Here is a 16120-nt window from a genome sequence, read left to right on the forward strand (position 1 = left end):
ACAAGGTTTCTGCCCGACAGCAATCATAGCCTTATTAATGCATCCTATTGAAACAGCACTATTTTGCCCAGAAGAGCATTTGTCAATCATAGACGTTCAAGAAGGTTGACACTGTGAAGTTGACACTGTGAAAAGACCTGAAAACTGTCTTCAAGTGGAGCATACAAGACGAGCCAATACGTGACAAGACAAGAGCAGCAATGTGTGTGTGTGTGTGTGTGTGTGTGTGTGTGTGTGTGTGTGTGTGCGACTGTGCGTGCGTGCGTGACTGTGCGACTGTGTTTGTGTGTGACTGTGTCACTGTGTTTCAATGTTCTCACAAGTATTGTGATACATACATATACATACGCGTCCGTCCGTGTGGGCGTGCGTGTGTGTGTGCCTGCGTGCGTGCCTGTGTGCGTGCGTGCCTGCGTGTGTGTGTGTGTGCGTGCCTGTGTGCCTGCGTGCGTGCCTGCGTGCCTGTGTGCGTGCCTGCGTGCGTGCCTGTGTGCCTGCGTGCCTGCGTGCGTGCCTGTGTGCCTGCGTGCGTGTGTGTGTGCGTGCCTGTGTGCCTGTGTGCGTGCGTGCGTGTGTGTGTGCGTGCCTGCGTGCGTGCGTGTGTGCCTGCTTGCGTGCATTGCTGTCCGAGGGAGACAAGGAGAACGGGCGGCCGGTGTCACGTAGCAAAAACAAATATAGGCACAAAACCTCACGTCATTAACATCAGTTGACGTTAAACATGTGCGTTAATGTGCTTCGACAGCCCTGCATAGTCACGAGGCATCTTCAAGACTTGAGTTTGGCCGACAACTCTGTGTACAGCGATCAACAGCCTCTAGAAAGAAAACAGCACACATATTCATAATGGAGTTGGCACAAAACCCGGCCGTTTGGCAATCGCAGCACAGCAGAACACGCAATGGGAGATGATTGAACAACATCAATAGTGAACGTATTCTACAGAGCCGAGCTAAAAAAAAACATGCACGCACACGCACACGCACACACAAACACAAACACAAACATCTTTCCACTGTACCACTCTAGTCTCTCCACCAGCTCAATCAGGACGTCTTTTATTCTCCAAGTCGTATGTTCAGAAAGGGGGGGAAGCAGCACAGGCGACAGAATGCCTTGCTTGAATTTTCAATGGGGCAGGACTTGATTGCTTTATTGTGAGGTGGCTGTGGCCTCTGACATCTCCTCCTGGACCAAGGGTGTCAGAGGCGGGATTTGTACTTGGTTACGCGTCTGTGACGTGCGTGCGGAAATAGTCGATGACAAGAGCTTGTCGATCTGCTATTTTCACTGCGCGGTACGACGTTCAACAGAGTATAACCCATTTTGGACTGAGGTCGATAAAAAAAGGCTTCTAAATCCTACAATTTTTCTGAAAAACCCATGTTTCTATGTCAGTGGTGCTCAACCTTTTTCATGTCAAGGACCCCCAGAATTATCTCTATTGGGCCACGGACCCCCATCTCAAAATATGTAGTTCCAGATACCCCTCAGAAGCCAATATTTTAGTTAAAAATGTTCTCTCTGAAATATATATTCAAAGATTTGCGGCCCCCTTTTCACGACTTTTCAAAGATAGCAGACCTACAAGCTGTTTCAATAGCTAAATTATAACGTAATGCTTAAAAACACCAAAAGGGGTTCCCGCCTAAAATGGGATAAACGAGGCATTGCTCTGACAAGATTGGTCCAGAGCCCACAGCTGGCGGCATGGACGCCTGTGAAACACAGAGAGGTGCACACTAGGGCTAGACAATGACAGAGAGAGACAAAAGCACAAATTGTGGGATAAAATGTCTCGTCCGTCTGACGGAGAGAAATTCTGAGGAAGGTATGTGAACGTTTCTCTGCTGTCCTTTTTTGTTTGTTTTTGCAGCATTTGGGACTTGGATGAGATGCCTGCAGGGCGGCAGCATGGGGGCAGGAAGGACAGCTACGATACCGCACGCACGGTAAAAAACTAAATGCAACTTCTGTCATCTACAATCACGTCCCTGCATGTACAATGCTGACACTCTCGGCTGCGTGAAAAGGTCAAGTTGAATACAAAAAAATACTGCAGATCTACAAGCTCACAATGCACCACACGTGTTGTGAGCTTGTAGATCTGCTATTTTTGTACTGGCGAAGTAATAGACTGTGAAGGCCCCGACACAGCCTTTTTTCCCCACGGCTATCTGGCTCCTCAATGCTGTCCCCCCCTCCACCCCAAATGGACTGACTTGTGCTCTGATCTGACGTGAACACTTGAACTCTCTGCACTTTATATTTATTCATTATTCATTGCACATTGCAACACTGCATGTTGTTTTTGCACTGTCTTGTCCTGTTTTGTGACATGCAGTAAAGGAGTCGAACCCGCGGCACACTGCCAGACTCGGACTACCGGCCAAGGTGCCTGGACCGCTGAGCCACGGCCCAGGCCCATAAAGCCTAATTTAATAATATTTGCACAATGTTAGTCTAATTATCACTGCATATTACAGGATGGACATCGCAGCCGATTCACAGGGGAATACATGGTGGTGTCTCTCTGCGTTGAGACAGCTTTTATTTTGCCAGTAACTGTTATTGCACAAATACATTTGATCTGTTATTTTCACGCAGCAGGTTTCTTTATTTCCCCGTTTCCTGAATGCAAAGTCATTCATTCTTCCCTGAGAAAGAGGGAAATGCACAAAATTCAACATGGCCAACATACAAAATCAAGTGGAAGAGCTTAAGTATACTATCGTTCCACCCATGGTCGTGCACAGGGATTTGGAGGGGCCGAAATTTGAAAAGGGCACTTGCGGCGCGCGTGCACACCACAGGATTTTGTTTTTATTTAGGGGTGCCAGACACCATTTTGCGGGGGGTGGGGACGCAAGGTTATACTAAGTATACTTGAGTCAATCAGTACAAATCTACACTCTCAGTATTGAGCAAGATATGAACATTGATAAGATCATAGAGCAATATGATAGATGCTTATTTACTCAATCAGTACAAAGCTATAGTATTGAGCAAGATATTGACATTAATTCCATGATGAGATATATCATAGAAAAATAATATAATTCTTTAAAGCAACACAGAAGCTTCAGATAAGGTGAGAAAATGGAACAGGAACAACGATGGGGAATAAATGCTTTAACTTAAAAAGAAAAAAGGAGCACACTCATGTGCCCACTGTAGCTGCCTCACAGTTTTAGTGCCCTAAACAAACAGTCCATAGTCTTGGCTCCCTGAATAACCCAAAGTCTGTGCGTGTGCACATACTCGGGTATGACTAGTTATAGATATTTAAGGTGCAGGTTTTTCAAGATTACCACACACACACACACACAGATATAGCCTCTAAACACGAACACAGGGATGCTGGCGTGAGCCACCGTAAAAGACCATAACGCAAGTGGCACGCAGTACAGTACTCACATCCTTTGTAGATGTCTGTGGGGATCTGTACGGCGCTGGAGTTGTAGTTGACCTTGTTCTTGAAGCTGGCGTCATACACAAAGTCCAGATCCAGCGAGAACGGATTCTCCATCAGGTTTTCCTCCTCTCCGTCTTCTGACTGCAGGGCACACAAACGCGCGCGCACACACACACACACACACACACACACACACACACACACACACACACACACACACACACACACACACACACACACACACACACACACACACACACACACACGATGATGAGCACACTTCATACAAAAGAGAGGACAGACAAACAAGGAGAAAGACACAGCCCCAAATCTCACCACGTTACCAGAGGCAAAATCTGTGACTTCTTCTAAAATCTTTTCTGAAAACATATTTTTATGTTAAAGGCCCTTTTCTTATAGTGGTGTTGCCTTTGTATCAGTTGTATCGTGTCATTAGCTCTCAATTGTGTTAATTCTCCGTTATCCTCGTTTTCATTATTTTACCCATTGATCTACTTGTTTCATGCTCATGTTTATCATGCTGCTCTTTTACCTTGTTCTGTAAAGCACTTTGTAACCTCATTTTGAAAAGCACTACAAACACATTCATTATCATCGTTAAAACAGTGCTTCTCAAATTGCTCAATTTCAAGGACCCCGCCCCATAGCTCTGAGAGAGTGTACGGATGGAACTGCATTTGTATGCAAGGGTCAGTTTAGAGGCTGCTAAAGCAATGCTGAATCCCTACCCCACTTTGAGAACCACGGCACGAAAAAATCCACACTGTGAATTTAGCTATGCATTGAAATTCAAATGAAATGTTTGGATAGGGTTCAGAGCAGAACACATCAATTACTCTGCTTCTTTTGTTTGCCTTCGTATTTGGGTTGCTCCCCCCCCCCTGTCATCTCCAAACAACAGCGGGTATCAAAGCAGATGCCAGGCAGAGGGATTCAATTAGTAGTAGCCTAAGATGATGGCTATCACTCACACACATGTAAGGTGCCACGCAAATTAGCCCCCCCCCCCGACGATAACTAGGGAACACGTTCCATCACAGCTGTGTTCTACCACCCACTCAGACACCAGGCATGGAGGGGTGTTTCAGGCACAGGGTTGCATTTTGGCACGTTTTTCAATTATGTGTCTTTGCTGTCGGGCAGAAACCTTTTACTTTATGTCCAGAACGACGACTTTTCAGGAAATGGGAATATATATATACACACCTACCTACCTACTACCTAGTACCTACCGGTGGGCAGACCTCTGACATCACTCTGACATCATGCCTCACGCATATCACCGTGACTCAGCCACTACATAACCATATAAGGAGTTCCCAATGCAGCTATACGTTCAGATATGGAGTGTGTTGTCTAAAACCTCAATGTGTCGTAATGGCATCAGCAAACAAATCAACCTTGTCAGTCCATGTTGTGCACACTCTGACCCAGTGTGGGCAGTATTTGCCAAAACCATAGTAAAATAAATAAATAGCTAAACTGTAAATAATACAGATAAATCACCAGAGTCCTTGGTGATGCAGAGATGATTCACCTTTTTACAGACCAGCGATCAAAAAAGTATTTACAGCTCTAGACAGATTGGCCCTGGGTCTCAACAGTCCTTCCTTGACTGCCAGGCAGTGGTGCGTGATTTGCACGGCAATGCTTGGAAAAAGGCAGTGGTGGAAAAAAGTACTCAAGCATACTGCAAGTATTTATACTTGCAGTATAAATACTGCAATGACGATGTACTCTGTACAAGTAGTATTCAAAATGTACTCAGGGATAGGTATAAAAGTAGCGTCATCATAATGTACTTAAAGTACTGAAAGTAGAAGTACTCATATTGCAGAATGTCCCGTTTTACAAGTTCAAAATGTGCACATCATCTTTTGAAAATTGCCGATCTACAAGCTCCACAATGCGTGACGCAGTGTGAGCTTGTAGATCTTCTATTTTCATAAGGCCCAAATGTAGGGCTGGTGTGGTTAGTGTTTGTTTTCTAAAATCACCAAATAACTAGTAAATCTTTAGTAAACTATAGATTTAATTTTTTTGTAGTGGAGTAAAAGTAAAACATTTGGCTCTGAGATGTAGTGGAGTAAAAGTAAAAGTATTGGAAATTGGAAATACTCAAGTAAAGTACAAATACCTCAAGATTGTACTTAAGTACAGTACTTGAGTAAATGTACTTTCCACCACTGGAGGTTCAAGCTTGGCACAGATGACATTATCTGTTTCCCTGAGTGTTTAGGATGCCCACTAAGACCCTGCCCTGTCAGAGGGAATAGAAATGAAGCGGGTATATATATATATATATATCAATCCACACGGATGAAAGCCCAGGAGGTCTTCTCAAGGTCATCTCTCTGCTAACTAACTGCTTCTCCGCATCAGAGAAGTCCCACATCATTTGTCGTGCTCCTATCCTCCATTAGCAATTCATTCCGGGCTATTTTTAAGATGCTGCAAAACAAAACAACCTAAAAAAAACAACCTAAAAAAAACAAAAGCCTTTTATTTTAAACTGTATTAAAGATTTAGCTTGTTTGTTGAGACAAGTTCTTGCTGCCTGAAACTAAATTTGCAATCTTCACAAACAAGAACTTTTGTTAAAATCACTGTCATTGTTGAATGTGTATGCCGTTAAAAAGTGACGTTATATGATTGCTACATCTGTAGCACTCCAATACACACATTTTGGAGCAGCGCAGGCTAATTGGATTTGACATGATAAAAACGGTTTGTTTTTTGGTTTGAGATTAAATCAAAACCCCATGTCCAGAGCAGAAATTGATTGATGGCCTGGCTTTAATTGACCATTAAATTGCAATTACAAGCTGTTGTCGGGACGAGCAGTTTATCTGCCCAATAAACAATACAAATAGTAGCCATAACGGCCGCTGCATGATACACACTGCAACAGCATCAATGAACACTGATACCTGTACATCATTTAGCATCCACATTGGTCAAGGCCAAGAGTCCATCAATTGTACAGTAAATGGTACGTTTGTTCTCATTTTCTCTCCAATGTACTCATTGCCGTCCTCTCATGTTGGTATAGTGACTATAGTCTGTCATCCTCCACTACTGCAGCTGCTTCTTTTGACCTAACAGTGAGGAGTTTCACCGGAAGGGCACATCGGGGCGGACCGCATGCAGAGGTCGGAACATGCCATCCTTCCCAGTTCCGCACAGGGCTAAAGTTCCTGCCCTGCATAGACCAGCGGTTTTAAAATCCTCCACAGGCTTGGCCGGGCGCTACAATGAAGGTCGCCTTCACAACAGAAAGCTTTACTTTACTACGAATCCTGCTGCACGTTGTCGGAAAGTGCGCTTCGTTCGGCAGGTGTGAAGCCTCATTCGAATCCTAATGCGCATCAAATACACATTATTTCAGCTAATCTTTTGAAGGACCATAGCTCATAGCGCGCCACTCAGTGGCGCGCTATGAGCTTGTAGATCTGCTATTTTTCAATAGCTAAATTATAACATAATGTCAGGTGAAAAGATCAAGGGCATCCGAATTGTTGACTTCTATACATAATCATGAACTAACTAATAACGAACTACTGTAGTTTTGGAAAGCCTCTCCCAATCGGAAGATTTTCTGACGTCAGACGGCCTTCAAAATCAGTATAACAAGTCAGCTCATGGCCTGAAAAACAACATCCACGTTGAACTCCGTCAACAACTCCTTGAACAACTTGAACTTAATAGGCCAGCCAATCATTGTTGCTCTATATTTCTCCTGTCTGAAGAACATTGTGAATGCCATATGCTGCATGCACCCTTAGCCTGACTCACTGTACCTTCACACTCTAAATCATTAACATAATAATTATGGAAGTGATTCATGACCACTTCACAATCCAACTTCAATGACTCAATTTCTATAAAAGGTCTCCGGCTCCCTCGGGCCCCACGGTGCCTCCACCTCGTCTTTCATATAAACACACCGTGTCTGCAGCAGCCAAAACATCCAGCAATCGTTGCTTGTCGGGCGCAGACCTCATTATGTCCCAAACTCCTTACCCCACTTGACCCCTCCCTGCAGTGGCCCACGTACTTAACTGCTTTATCACTTCTCCAGCAGCCGTTGTTTCTAATGTCGGCATTAAGGCGCCACTGATTTCTGCATTCAAGCTAAATATTAACAAACTAGAAAAAGTGCCCTTCTGGAGGATAGGAGTGTGTGTGATGTTTGGCAAAATGTTTAGGAGTAATATAAACGCGTTTTTTTGTTTGTTTGTTTCTTGCAACAATTGTCTTCATTTTGTTGAGGAAAAGCTGAGCCAGATCACTCATAGCATCTCTGAGGATAGAATTCTGGATGAGCAGGACATGTGCAGCATTTTGTACAAAACGGGCTACTCCTGAAATCTTTGGAAGGCAATCTTAGCTAATCAGTGTAGAATCTGAGAAATCCAACAGGCTCGTCTTGATCACATGACTACAGAGATCATGTGCACCGATTTGTGTGAGATTTGGATGAAATCTGTGCGACTAACATAAACAGTGTTTTGCAGAAATCGGCCTCATGGTGGTGCTATAACCGGCAGATGTGGAGGGATGCAGGGAAAATGTTTTTCCATGGCCTCTAGGGAGTGCGCATACATAAGTTATATACAGATCGATGCAGTTATAGGTAAAAACTGGAAATGGCCTGTTATAGCGCCACCGTGAGGCTGATTTGGGAAATAAATAGTGGCATGTTGTCCTCGGTCTAGTGGAAATGTGCATGTATAATTTCATGAAAATTGTGGACACTGTTTGTGATTTGTTCGAAACGGACCAATCATGTGAGCTTTGGAAGCCAATCTTAGCCAATCAGGATGGAAGATGGGAAATTGTGCAGATCTGTGTTGATAACATGACTATGGAGATAGTGTATACCGAATTGTGTGATGTATAGATAAAATGTGTATACGAGTTATCTAGAGAAAAGTGTTTTGCCTTAATCGGCCTCATGGTGGCGCTATAACAGGCCGTTGAGGAATATTTGGGGCAGAGGTTCGTCGTCGGCATCCAGGGAGTGTGTGTGCAAAGTTTGGCATGGATCGGGCCAACGGTGCCGGAGATTAGCTGATAACGGACGGACGGAAGGACGGATATACGGACACACACACGGACGGAGTGCAAAACATACTCTCTCCCCATGCCTTCGGCCTGGTGGAGACAACAATTGCTACAACTTCCAAACACGTAGCCATAGGGCACATTTTGAGCTTGTAGATATTTTTTTGTGTGACACTGTATTGATTTGATTTGATTGATTTAGTTAAAACATGAAGATACAAGGTTTCTGCCCGACAGCAACGCAATGCAAAACTTTGCAAGTAAATGCATCAAGCCTTGGCTCGTCCGGTTGTTTTAAGTCAATATACTATTCCAATTGCAATACCATTAAAAGCAAAGGGATGTAATGAGATGCACTGTGTCTGCTAGCAGTGCTGTCAATTAAAGTAATGCTGCCTCTGAACGGCGGTGCATTAATGTAGCAGGAATCCGATGCTCACTTCATAAACTCAGGAGGAGCCAGCTTCTTAGCATTGATTAATTTATTATCAGGGGTGATGGCTTTAGCCCTGGATTAATGCTACTTTAGCAGAGATCTACTGACACGGCTCCTTGAGACACTGTGGGGAATGAAGTTGGAGAAGATATACAATAATCAGCACTGCTGATCGCATTGGACTTAATTGGACTTGAGACATCTTTGGTACCAGACCAGTGGTTTTCAATATGAGGGTCACGGCCTGGGGCCCCACATGCGCCAACAGGGCGAGGTGGAAAAGTAAAAAACTTTTTAGAGAAATGTTTTCAATTCAAATTGAATTCATAAGATCATTGTGCCAGTTGAACTGCTTTCAACCTGGTGTCCCTACTTTGTGCATGTCGATTTGAAAAGCAAAAAAAAGCAAAAATAGAACAAGCTTGAGCTTGTAGATCTGCATTATTTTTTTCTTTTCTTTTCTAGAGCCATTATAAAGGGGGGGGGGGTCCTTAGTATTGACAACACTAACTAAGACACGTGAGGCTGTTTGTTTGTGTCGTAGCCATTCTAGTTAGGGACGCTTTAAGTCTTTTTCCACAAGAGCCCAATCATAATTAACCAAGGCAGCTTCTAATTAGGATCTAAATAAATCCACGCAGGAAAGACTGATCGGTTAATTTTCTTCAGCCATCCGCCACCTGTTTTGCTCGATTCATTAACCAATTTGTTAATTTTATCTCCACATTCTCACGGTTTAATTAAAGGTTGAAGAGGCCAGGGATGACATTTTGAAGACTCTTTCATTCGCCACCTTCACCCGAGCCGGCAGGGCCCACTCCACACCACATCACTTGAGAAACAGAGGACAGAAACGAGTGCGTGCGTGCGTGCGTGCGCGCATGTGTGAACGAGAGCTATAGCTACTTTCTAACCACTTCAGCCCATACAAGAAGAGGAAGATAGACCTTTGTTAATCCATGTGACGGCTGCTCAGAGCCACTCCTCGTCCTGGCTGAGTGGATAAGTGCCCTGCTCAGGGACACTTGGACACATACTGGGCAGACTGGGAGGTGAACCGGCAACCTTCTGATTACCAGTTACCTGATTACCTCTCTACTCACTAAGCTACGGCCACTAGTTTTGAAAAAAATCATTGAGCTATTGATCATTGAGCTACTTGATCACCCCGGCTATGGGTCACCTGAGTGAGGGGTATGATGTTCGCGAGACCCGAAACCCCGATGACCTTGGGATACATCACTGAGGATACGTCCCAGTTGCATCCGTGCGATGCGTGTGTGTGTGTGTGTGTGTGTGTGTGTGAGAGAGAGGCACACACGTTACCGGAGCCACAGTGGCAGCATTTGAACATGGTATGTGCATACGAGACCCGTCGAAAGCGATCTGATGCGAATATTGCGCATCAGTTATCTTTGTGCAGCACCAATATTTAGGGCCAGACTTATTATATTCTTACATGCAAGTGGATAACTCAAACAATGTTAATATATACATTTGTATTGACAACGTCGATAAAAAACATACAATAGTTCAGGAAATGGTCATTATGGGAAACAGAGCAGAGGTTAGTTAAAGTAGGACAGTAAATTAACCCCTGTTTATCTTACCATGTCTCCTCAGAGGGATATCAGCAGGACACATGGCTCATTCATACTTAATGGCATGACTGTGTGTGGCGCTCGCCATTAAAATGCAGACTTACTTACCAGACATACATTTTCCAAGTGGAAAAAGCGCGACAATCTTCTACTTTTGGCAAAGCGACACACGGCCGTTGCGACGAAGTATAAAGTAGGCCTTCGGATCCTCAGAGTCAAGAGGCCTGACTCTGAAAAGCGTCTATATTAGGGCGCTCATCGAAGCGTCGCGCGTGCGTCAGAGAACCACGCAGTGCTGTGTCGCGGGGGCGTGACCTTAGATGTGACCTCTATGGCTGTCTTTGGATGCGTTGTTGGGCCGGGCGTGCGCGGGGTCAGAGGGTGTGTCGGGGGGCCCTGGCCCCTCGCCGTGCCATGTTAATGATGACCGATGCGCTCCAATTAGACGCGCTGACAGGCCCTAAAGCGCCGTATCATTAATCACAGGAGTGGCGTGCAACAAAGAGAAAATCACACCGTGATTTATTGCTCCTCTGCTTCTCTCTCTCTCTCTCCCTATATCTCTCTCACACTGCTCCCTCTCTCTGTCTCTCTCTCTCTCTCTCTGTCTATTTCAACCTTTTGTGCTTTGGTAATCTGGGGAATTCTCTCACTCCCTCAGTGAGAGCAAATCAATCAGAAGGGCTAGGGGACTCGTGAGCTCGTTGACCTATCGCTGAGGAGAGGACTGCAGGCGTCACGGCGAGTCCAGTGACACACCGGTTAGAGACAACCATTACCCAAAACACCAATTTACCTGCAGGGGCCTCTTGCCGAGGGAGGGAGGTTGGAAGCCCCGATCCTGGCGTCCAAAGTAATTTCATATCTTTAGCGTGTACATAATGAATGACACCCGTCGGCACGAGATGGCATCTTGGGGTTGGCGTAAGAGGCATTCCGTTGGGTTTGCTCAGCCCTTGCTGAGGTCCACAGTGACTATTTGAGGTTGGGGAGGAGGGCACACTGGGAGGGATGCATCGGATAGAATTTGGGTGGGGTTGTTGGGGGGCCTCTAGGGTGCTGTCACATGCACAACACCGGCCCCTTACAGGCGATTTATATGCCGTCGTACGATGGAGTCGCCACGGCGAAGATAGACAGTTTACAAGCTCACAACGTGTCACGTCACGTCGCATCTCGGCGTGTCGTGTCGTGTCGTGTCGTGTCCTGTTGTGAGCTTGCAGACCAGCTCCCGTCGACGTGGGGCCGCATCGTACGACGGAGTATAAATAAACAGGTTGGTACACTTGTCAGACAGACTCACTGTAACTTGGTGTCAACTCACTAACAGACATAGACAGCCCGGGGGGTGTGGGGGTGGGGGTGGGTGGGGGCTCAGACTGGAGGGTGGGGGGACACAAACACTGTGTAGGACGAGGACGGGTGCTGGGGGGGTGCAGGGGAACAGGGTGACCGGGTTAGACTGCAGGTACAGGTATACAGGGGAGGGGGTTAGAGAAGGTGGGGTGAGGACGGGCTGTGGGGTTGGGGGGGGGGGGGGGGAGTGGGGGCACAGGCCGTAAACCGTACTCACAGAATAGTCCGAATCCTTTTTTGAATCGTAGTATGAAATGTCACTCTCCTGCGCAGAAAAGAAAAAGTGGAAAAAAAAGAAACAGGTGAGCACAGAAAGATATAGCAGAGATGTCTATATCCCGTGTAAAGATATAGCAGAGATCTATATCCCAGTGTAAGGATATAGCAGAGCAGTCTATATCCCCGTAAAGATATAGCAGAGCAGTCTATATCCCCGTAAAGATATAGCAGATAGACAGCCTATATCTTGTATAAAGATATAGCAGATAGACAGCCTATATCTTGTATAAAGATATAGCAGATAGACAGCCTATATCTTGTATAAAGATATAGCAGATAGACAGCCTATTATCTCATGTACAGATATAGCAGAGCAGTCTATATCGTGTGTAAAGACATATGGCAGAGAAGTCTATATCCCCTTAAAGAAGCGACTCCTCTCTCTCCCTCTGGCGATGGTGATTGGTGGGGAGAAGAAGCAGCTAGAGAGAGAGAGAGAGAGTCATCATGGTTTATATTCACTCACACCGGTTGGTTCAGCATGAGAATATAATCAGCATCACAGAACACACAGTGGCAGTAGTGTGATGTGCAACGAGTACAGAATGGAAGTAGGTCATGAAGGTAGGTGAGCTGTTGTTGAGAGAATTACAAAAACAGGAAAATGCCATGTCATTATTCCAGAGGATGCTTTTTTCTTTTGGCTAAGGTAATGTGCAATGTGCAGTGGTGGAGTCAAAGTATAGATAGAGTCTACTTCTGGTCAAATGTTACTCAACTACAGGTGGAAATTGCTTAGTATTGGAGGAGTACTTGCTTTTTAAGGTATTCAAAAGCACGAACAAATTTCAGATATTCAATAAAATCAATGATAGTGAAAATCTACAAGCACCACGTAGATCTGCTATCGTCACTTTTGACATGGAGCTTAATAAGAGGTCAATTCCAAATGCACTTTTCCCCCCATTCCTAAAAATGTAGTGTAGTCAAAAGTACAATATTTGTCTTTATAGTAATAGTGGAGTGATCTATACAGTCTATACAGTACTCAAGTAAATGTACTTTGTTACCGTCCACCACTGGCAATGTGTCACGTGTTCAAGTCCCGTGTTCAGAACACGAGGTCACATTGTGAATGCAGTCGAGGAATGTAGTTGTGTGTATGTTGGGGATGGCGATAACGTGTTCAGATGTAGCATGGAGGGAAATAAAGTAATGAGAAGAGAATAAAGTGGAAAGCGCTGCTCTCCCTGGGAGTCCTAACAGCCTCAGCTGGCGGTGATGAGTCATAGTAAACAGGGGGAGAGGCAATGAAACCACAACAAGATGAGCACCGTGATGCTGCACTGCCTCATTGGCCCCGGTAACCAAACGCATTGGTCCACAGCCGAGCACCGACCCCCGCCCTATAACCTGCATATACGCTCTCTGAAAGAGCATGTACACAACTGCATATGATGCCAATGGCTCTACAATCAACATGTACACACCTGCATATGATGCTAATAATGTCTCTGAAATAACATGTACACTGAGCTGCATGTGATGCTAGTGGCTCTACAACTAACATGTACACTGAGCTGCATGTGATGCTAGTGGCTCTACAACTAACATGTACGCAACTGCATGTATGATGCTAATAATGTCTCTGAAATAACATGTACACACCTGCATATGATGCCAAATTTTTGTACACACTATGATGCTAATGTCTCTAGAACAACATGATTAAGACATTTGAAGTTGGTCGGTCGAGATACGTGAACTACAGCAGGAGAAGCCTACACATAGATTTCGTAAGATTAATTATCATTAACATCTTGCGTGTTTTTGCCAGTTATTTAGTGGGCCCACTTTTCAACAGCCTCACGGCCCACCAGTAGGCCTCCGACCCACAGGTTGGGAATGGCCTGCCCTAACCTGCCCCGTCCTCCATGTTCTCCTCTGGACTGGCGTCTTTATCTCCGGTGGAGAGGGGAGCGTGAGGGCAGGCCGGGGCCGCATGCGTGTGGCGAGCAGCGGCCGTGGGGCCCGTCTCATTATCATGAGGAGGAGGAGGCTGGCTATGAGGACGCGCTCTCAAGGGCAACCATGCACCTGAGTGTCTGAAATGTCCCTCTCTCTGCGTAGGAGCTGGGGTGGACATCGCCGGCGATGGCCGGTGGAAGGCGCGTACTGTATGTCCCAAACTGTTACTTTTCAGGAAATTCGGAAAATTCGGAAATGGGCTGATCCGATGTATAGTTAAGCAGAGTAATGGCTCCCGCACTATTGGCCCGGGAGATATGAGCTTTCCGACAGCGATGTCACGATGGGGTGGAGGCGAGAGGGGTCAGAAGAATGTGGTTCAGCAGACTGCTCTGGATTAAGACCAGGAATACAGGCTGAGGAGAGGAGAGGAGAGGAGAGGAGAGGAGAGGAGAGGAGAGGAGAGGAGAGGAGAGGGGGTAGTACTAGTGGCGGCAGCAGCGGTTGGTGGTGGCGATGCTGGTGTCGGGCGCAGTATAGGGAGGGAGGGCACTGCCAGTGCTAAAAATAGCTTGGTCTCTGCAGAGCCGAGAGAGAGAGAGAGAGAGAGAGAGAAGCAGACATATACAGACAGACAGGCAGACAGAGAGAGAGAGAGAGAGAGAGGTATAGAGGTAGAGCCAAAGCAGTGCTGTTGTGTTGTGCCAGTGATGCTGAGAGCAGGACTTAGGCAGATCCCAGGGCTGTTTCTACTGCTCCCGTTGCCACAATTAGTCTCACCACAGTGGCACTGCCACTTATCCTTCTGTAAATAAGCCCTCCGCTCCTCGGTCCCTGGTGGTGGTGGGGGGGGGGGGGGTGTACACCAGGGTCCGGTGGGTTCATACGGCAAATAGATTCGTTGCCGCCCGCACCGCGGCTCGTTTGTGCGATGTTGATTGCGTCGTTGGTAAGAACACGACCTCAAAATGTATACACACATTCCACGCATGCAGGTACACGCCACCTGTGCACTTATGACCCGTTGCTCCTAACCACTGACTCCAAGGCGCCTCAACCGCACGCACGCACGCACACACACGTGCACAAACACACACACACACACACACACACACACACACACACACGTGCATAAGTACAGATGTGCATGACCCTCCCAGCTGCCCTCAGATAGCGTGGCCATCTGCTGTGGGTGGTCACAGGTCAGGAGGAGTCCAGGGTCTGGGGTTACGCACACACACACATACACACACACACACACACACACACACACACACAGGTCAGGAGGAGTCCAGGGTCTGGGGGCCTGGGGTTACGCACACACACATTAGCTGGAACACACACACAAACGTGTGCACGTGTAAGCTCGCACCTAATATTGTATCAATACTGCCATGCAGAAGCACTCTGTTACACTACAGGTAAAAAGTCTGGTAATCAAAATGTATTGGCAAAAAAATATATACTGTACTCACTATGCAGAATGTCCCGTTTCACAAGTTATACTGTATCTAGAAAATATCAGATCTACAAGTTCACAATGCGTTTGACGGGGGGAGGGGGGAAATAAAAAATTAAATACTGTAAAGTCTAATAATAATGATGAATTCTGAAATAAACGTTCATAATTTGTACTTTTTCTTTGGCTACTTTAAGTATTTTGAGGCAAATACCTTTGTACAAATTGACTTATTTACTATCTACTATACAAGTGAAAAGTGGTACCCATACTCATTCTTTCTGCTCTATCTCCGACCGAACCACACTTTCACCACACATCTCTATATGCAAAATAAATTCGGCACGCTCCCCGAACTGACATAGGCTATTTTTTTGCCGTTCAAGTGTCTTATTTAATCTGCAAATATTACTTTTATGAAACATTCCTACACGGAACACGCAATCACTGCTGCCCCAACACGGTCAGAAACAAGCCCAACCAGCCCACAAACAAGCCCTTTAAACCACGCTACTTACATACACTACAACTCGCTTACAATTCGCAAACCTGGCAACACCCTGCCTCATACGTCACCA

General features: G+C 45.8%; 1 protein-coding gene across 1 annotated transcript in view; it reads right to left on the reverse strand.

Annotated features, from left to right (window-relative positions):
* cacna2d2a (calcium channel, voltage-dependent, alpha 2/delta subunit 2a) overlaps positions 1-16120 on the reverse strand; it is a 263548-nt gene that overhangs the window by 96342 nt on the left and 151086 nt on the right. The window contains exons 5-6 of the mRNA XM_080783437.1: positions 12114-12161; positions 3418-3556 (exon numbers count right to left, since the gene is read on the reverse strand). Coding sequence (XP_080639563.1) covers positions 3418-3556; positions 12114-12161 — 187 coding nt within the window. The remainder of the gene's footprint in view (positions 1-3417; positions 3557-12113; positions 12162-16120) is intronic.

The sequence above is a fragment of the Protomyctophum bolini genome (assembly GCF_963924005.1).
Source record: "Protomyctophum bolini genome assembly, chromosome: 2".
NCBI lineage: Eukaryota > Metazoa > Chordata > Actinopteri > Myctophiformes > Myctophidae > Protomyctophum > Protomyctophum bolini.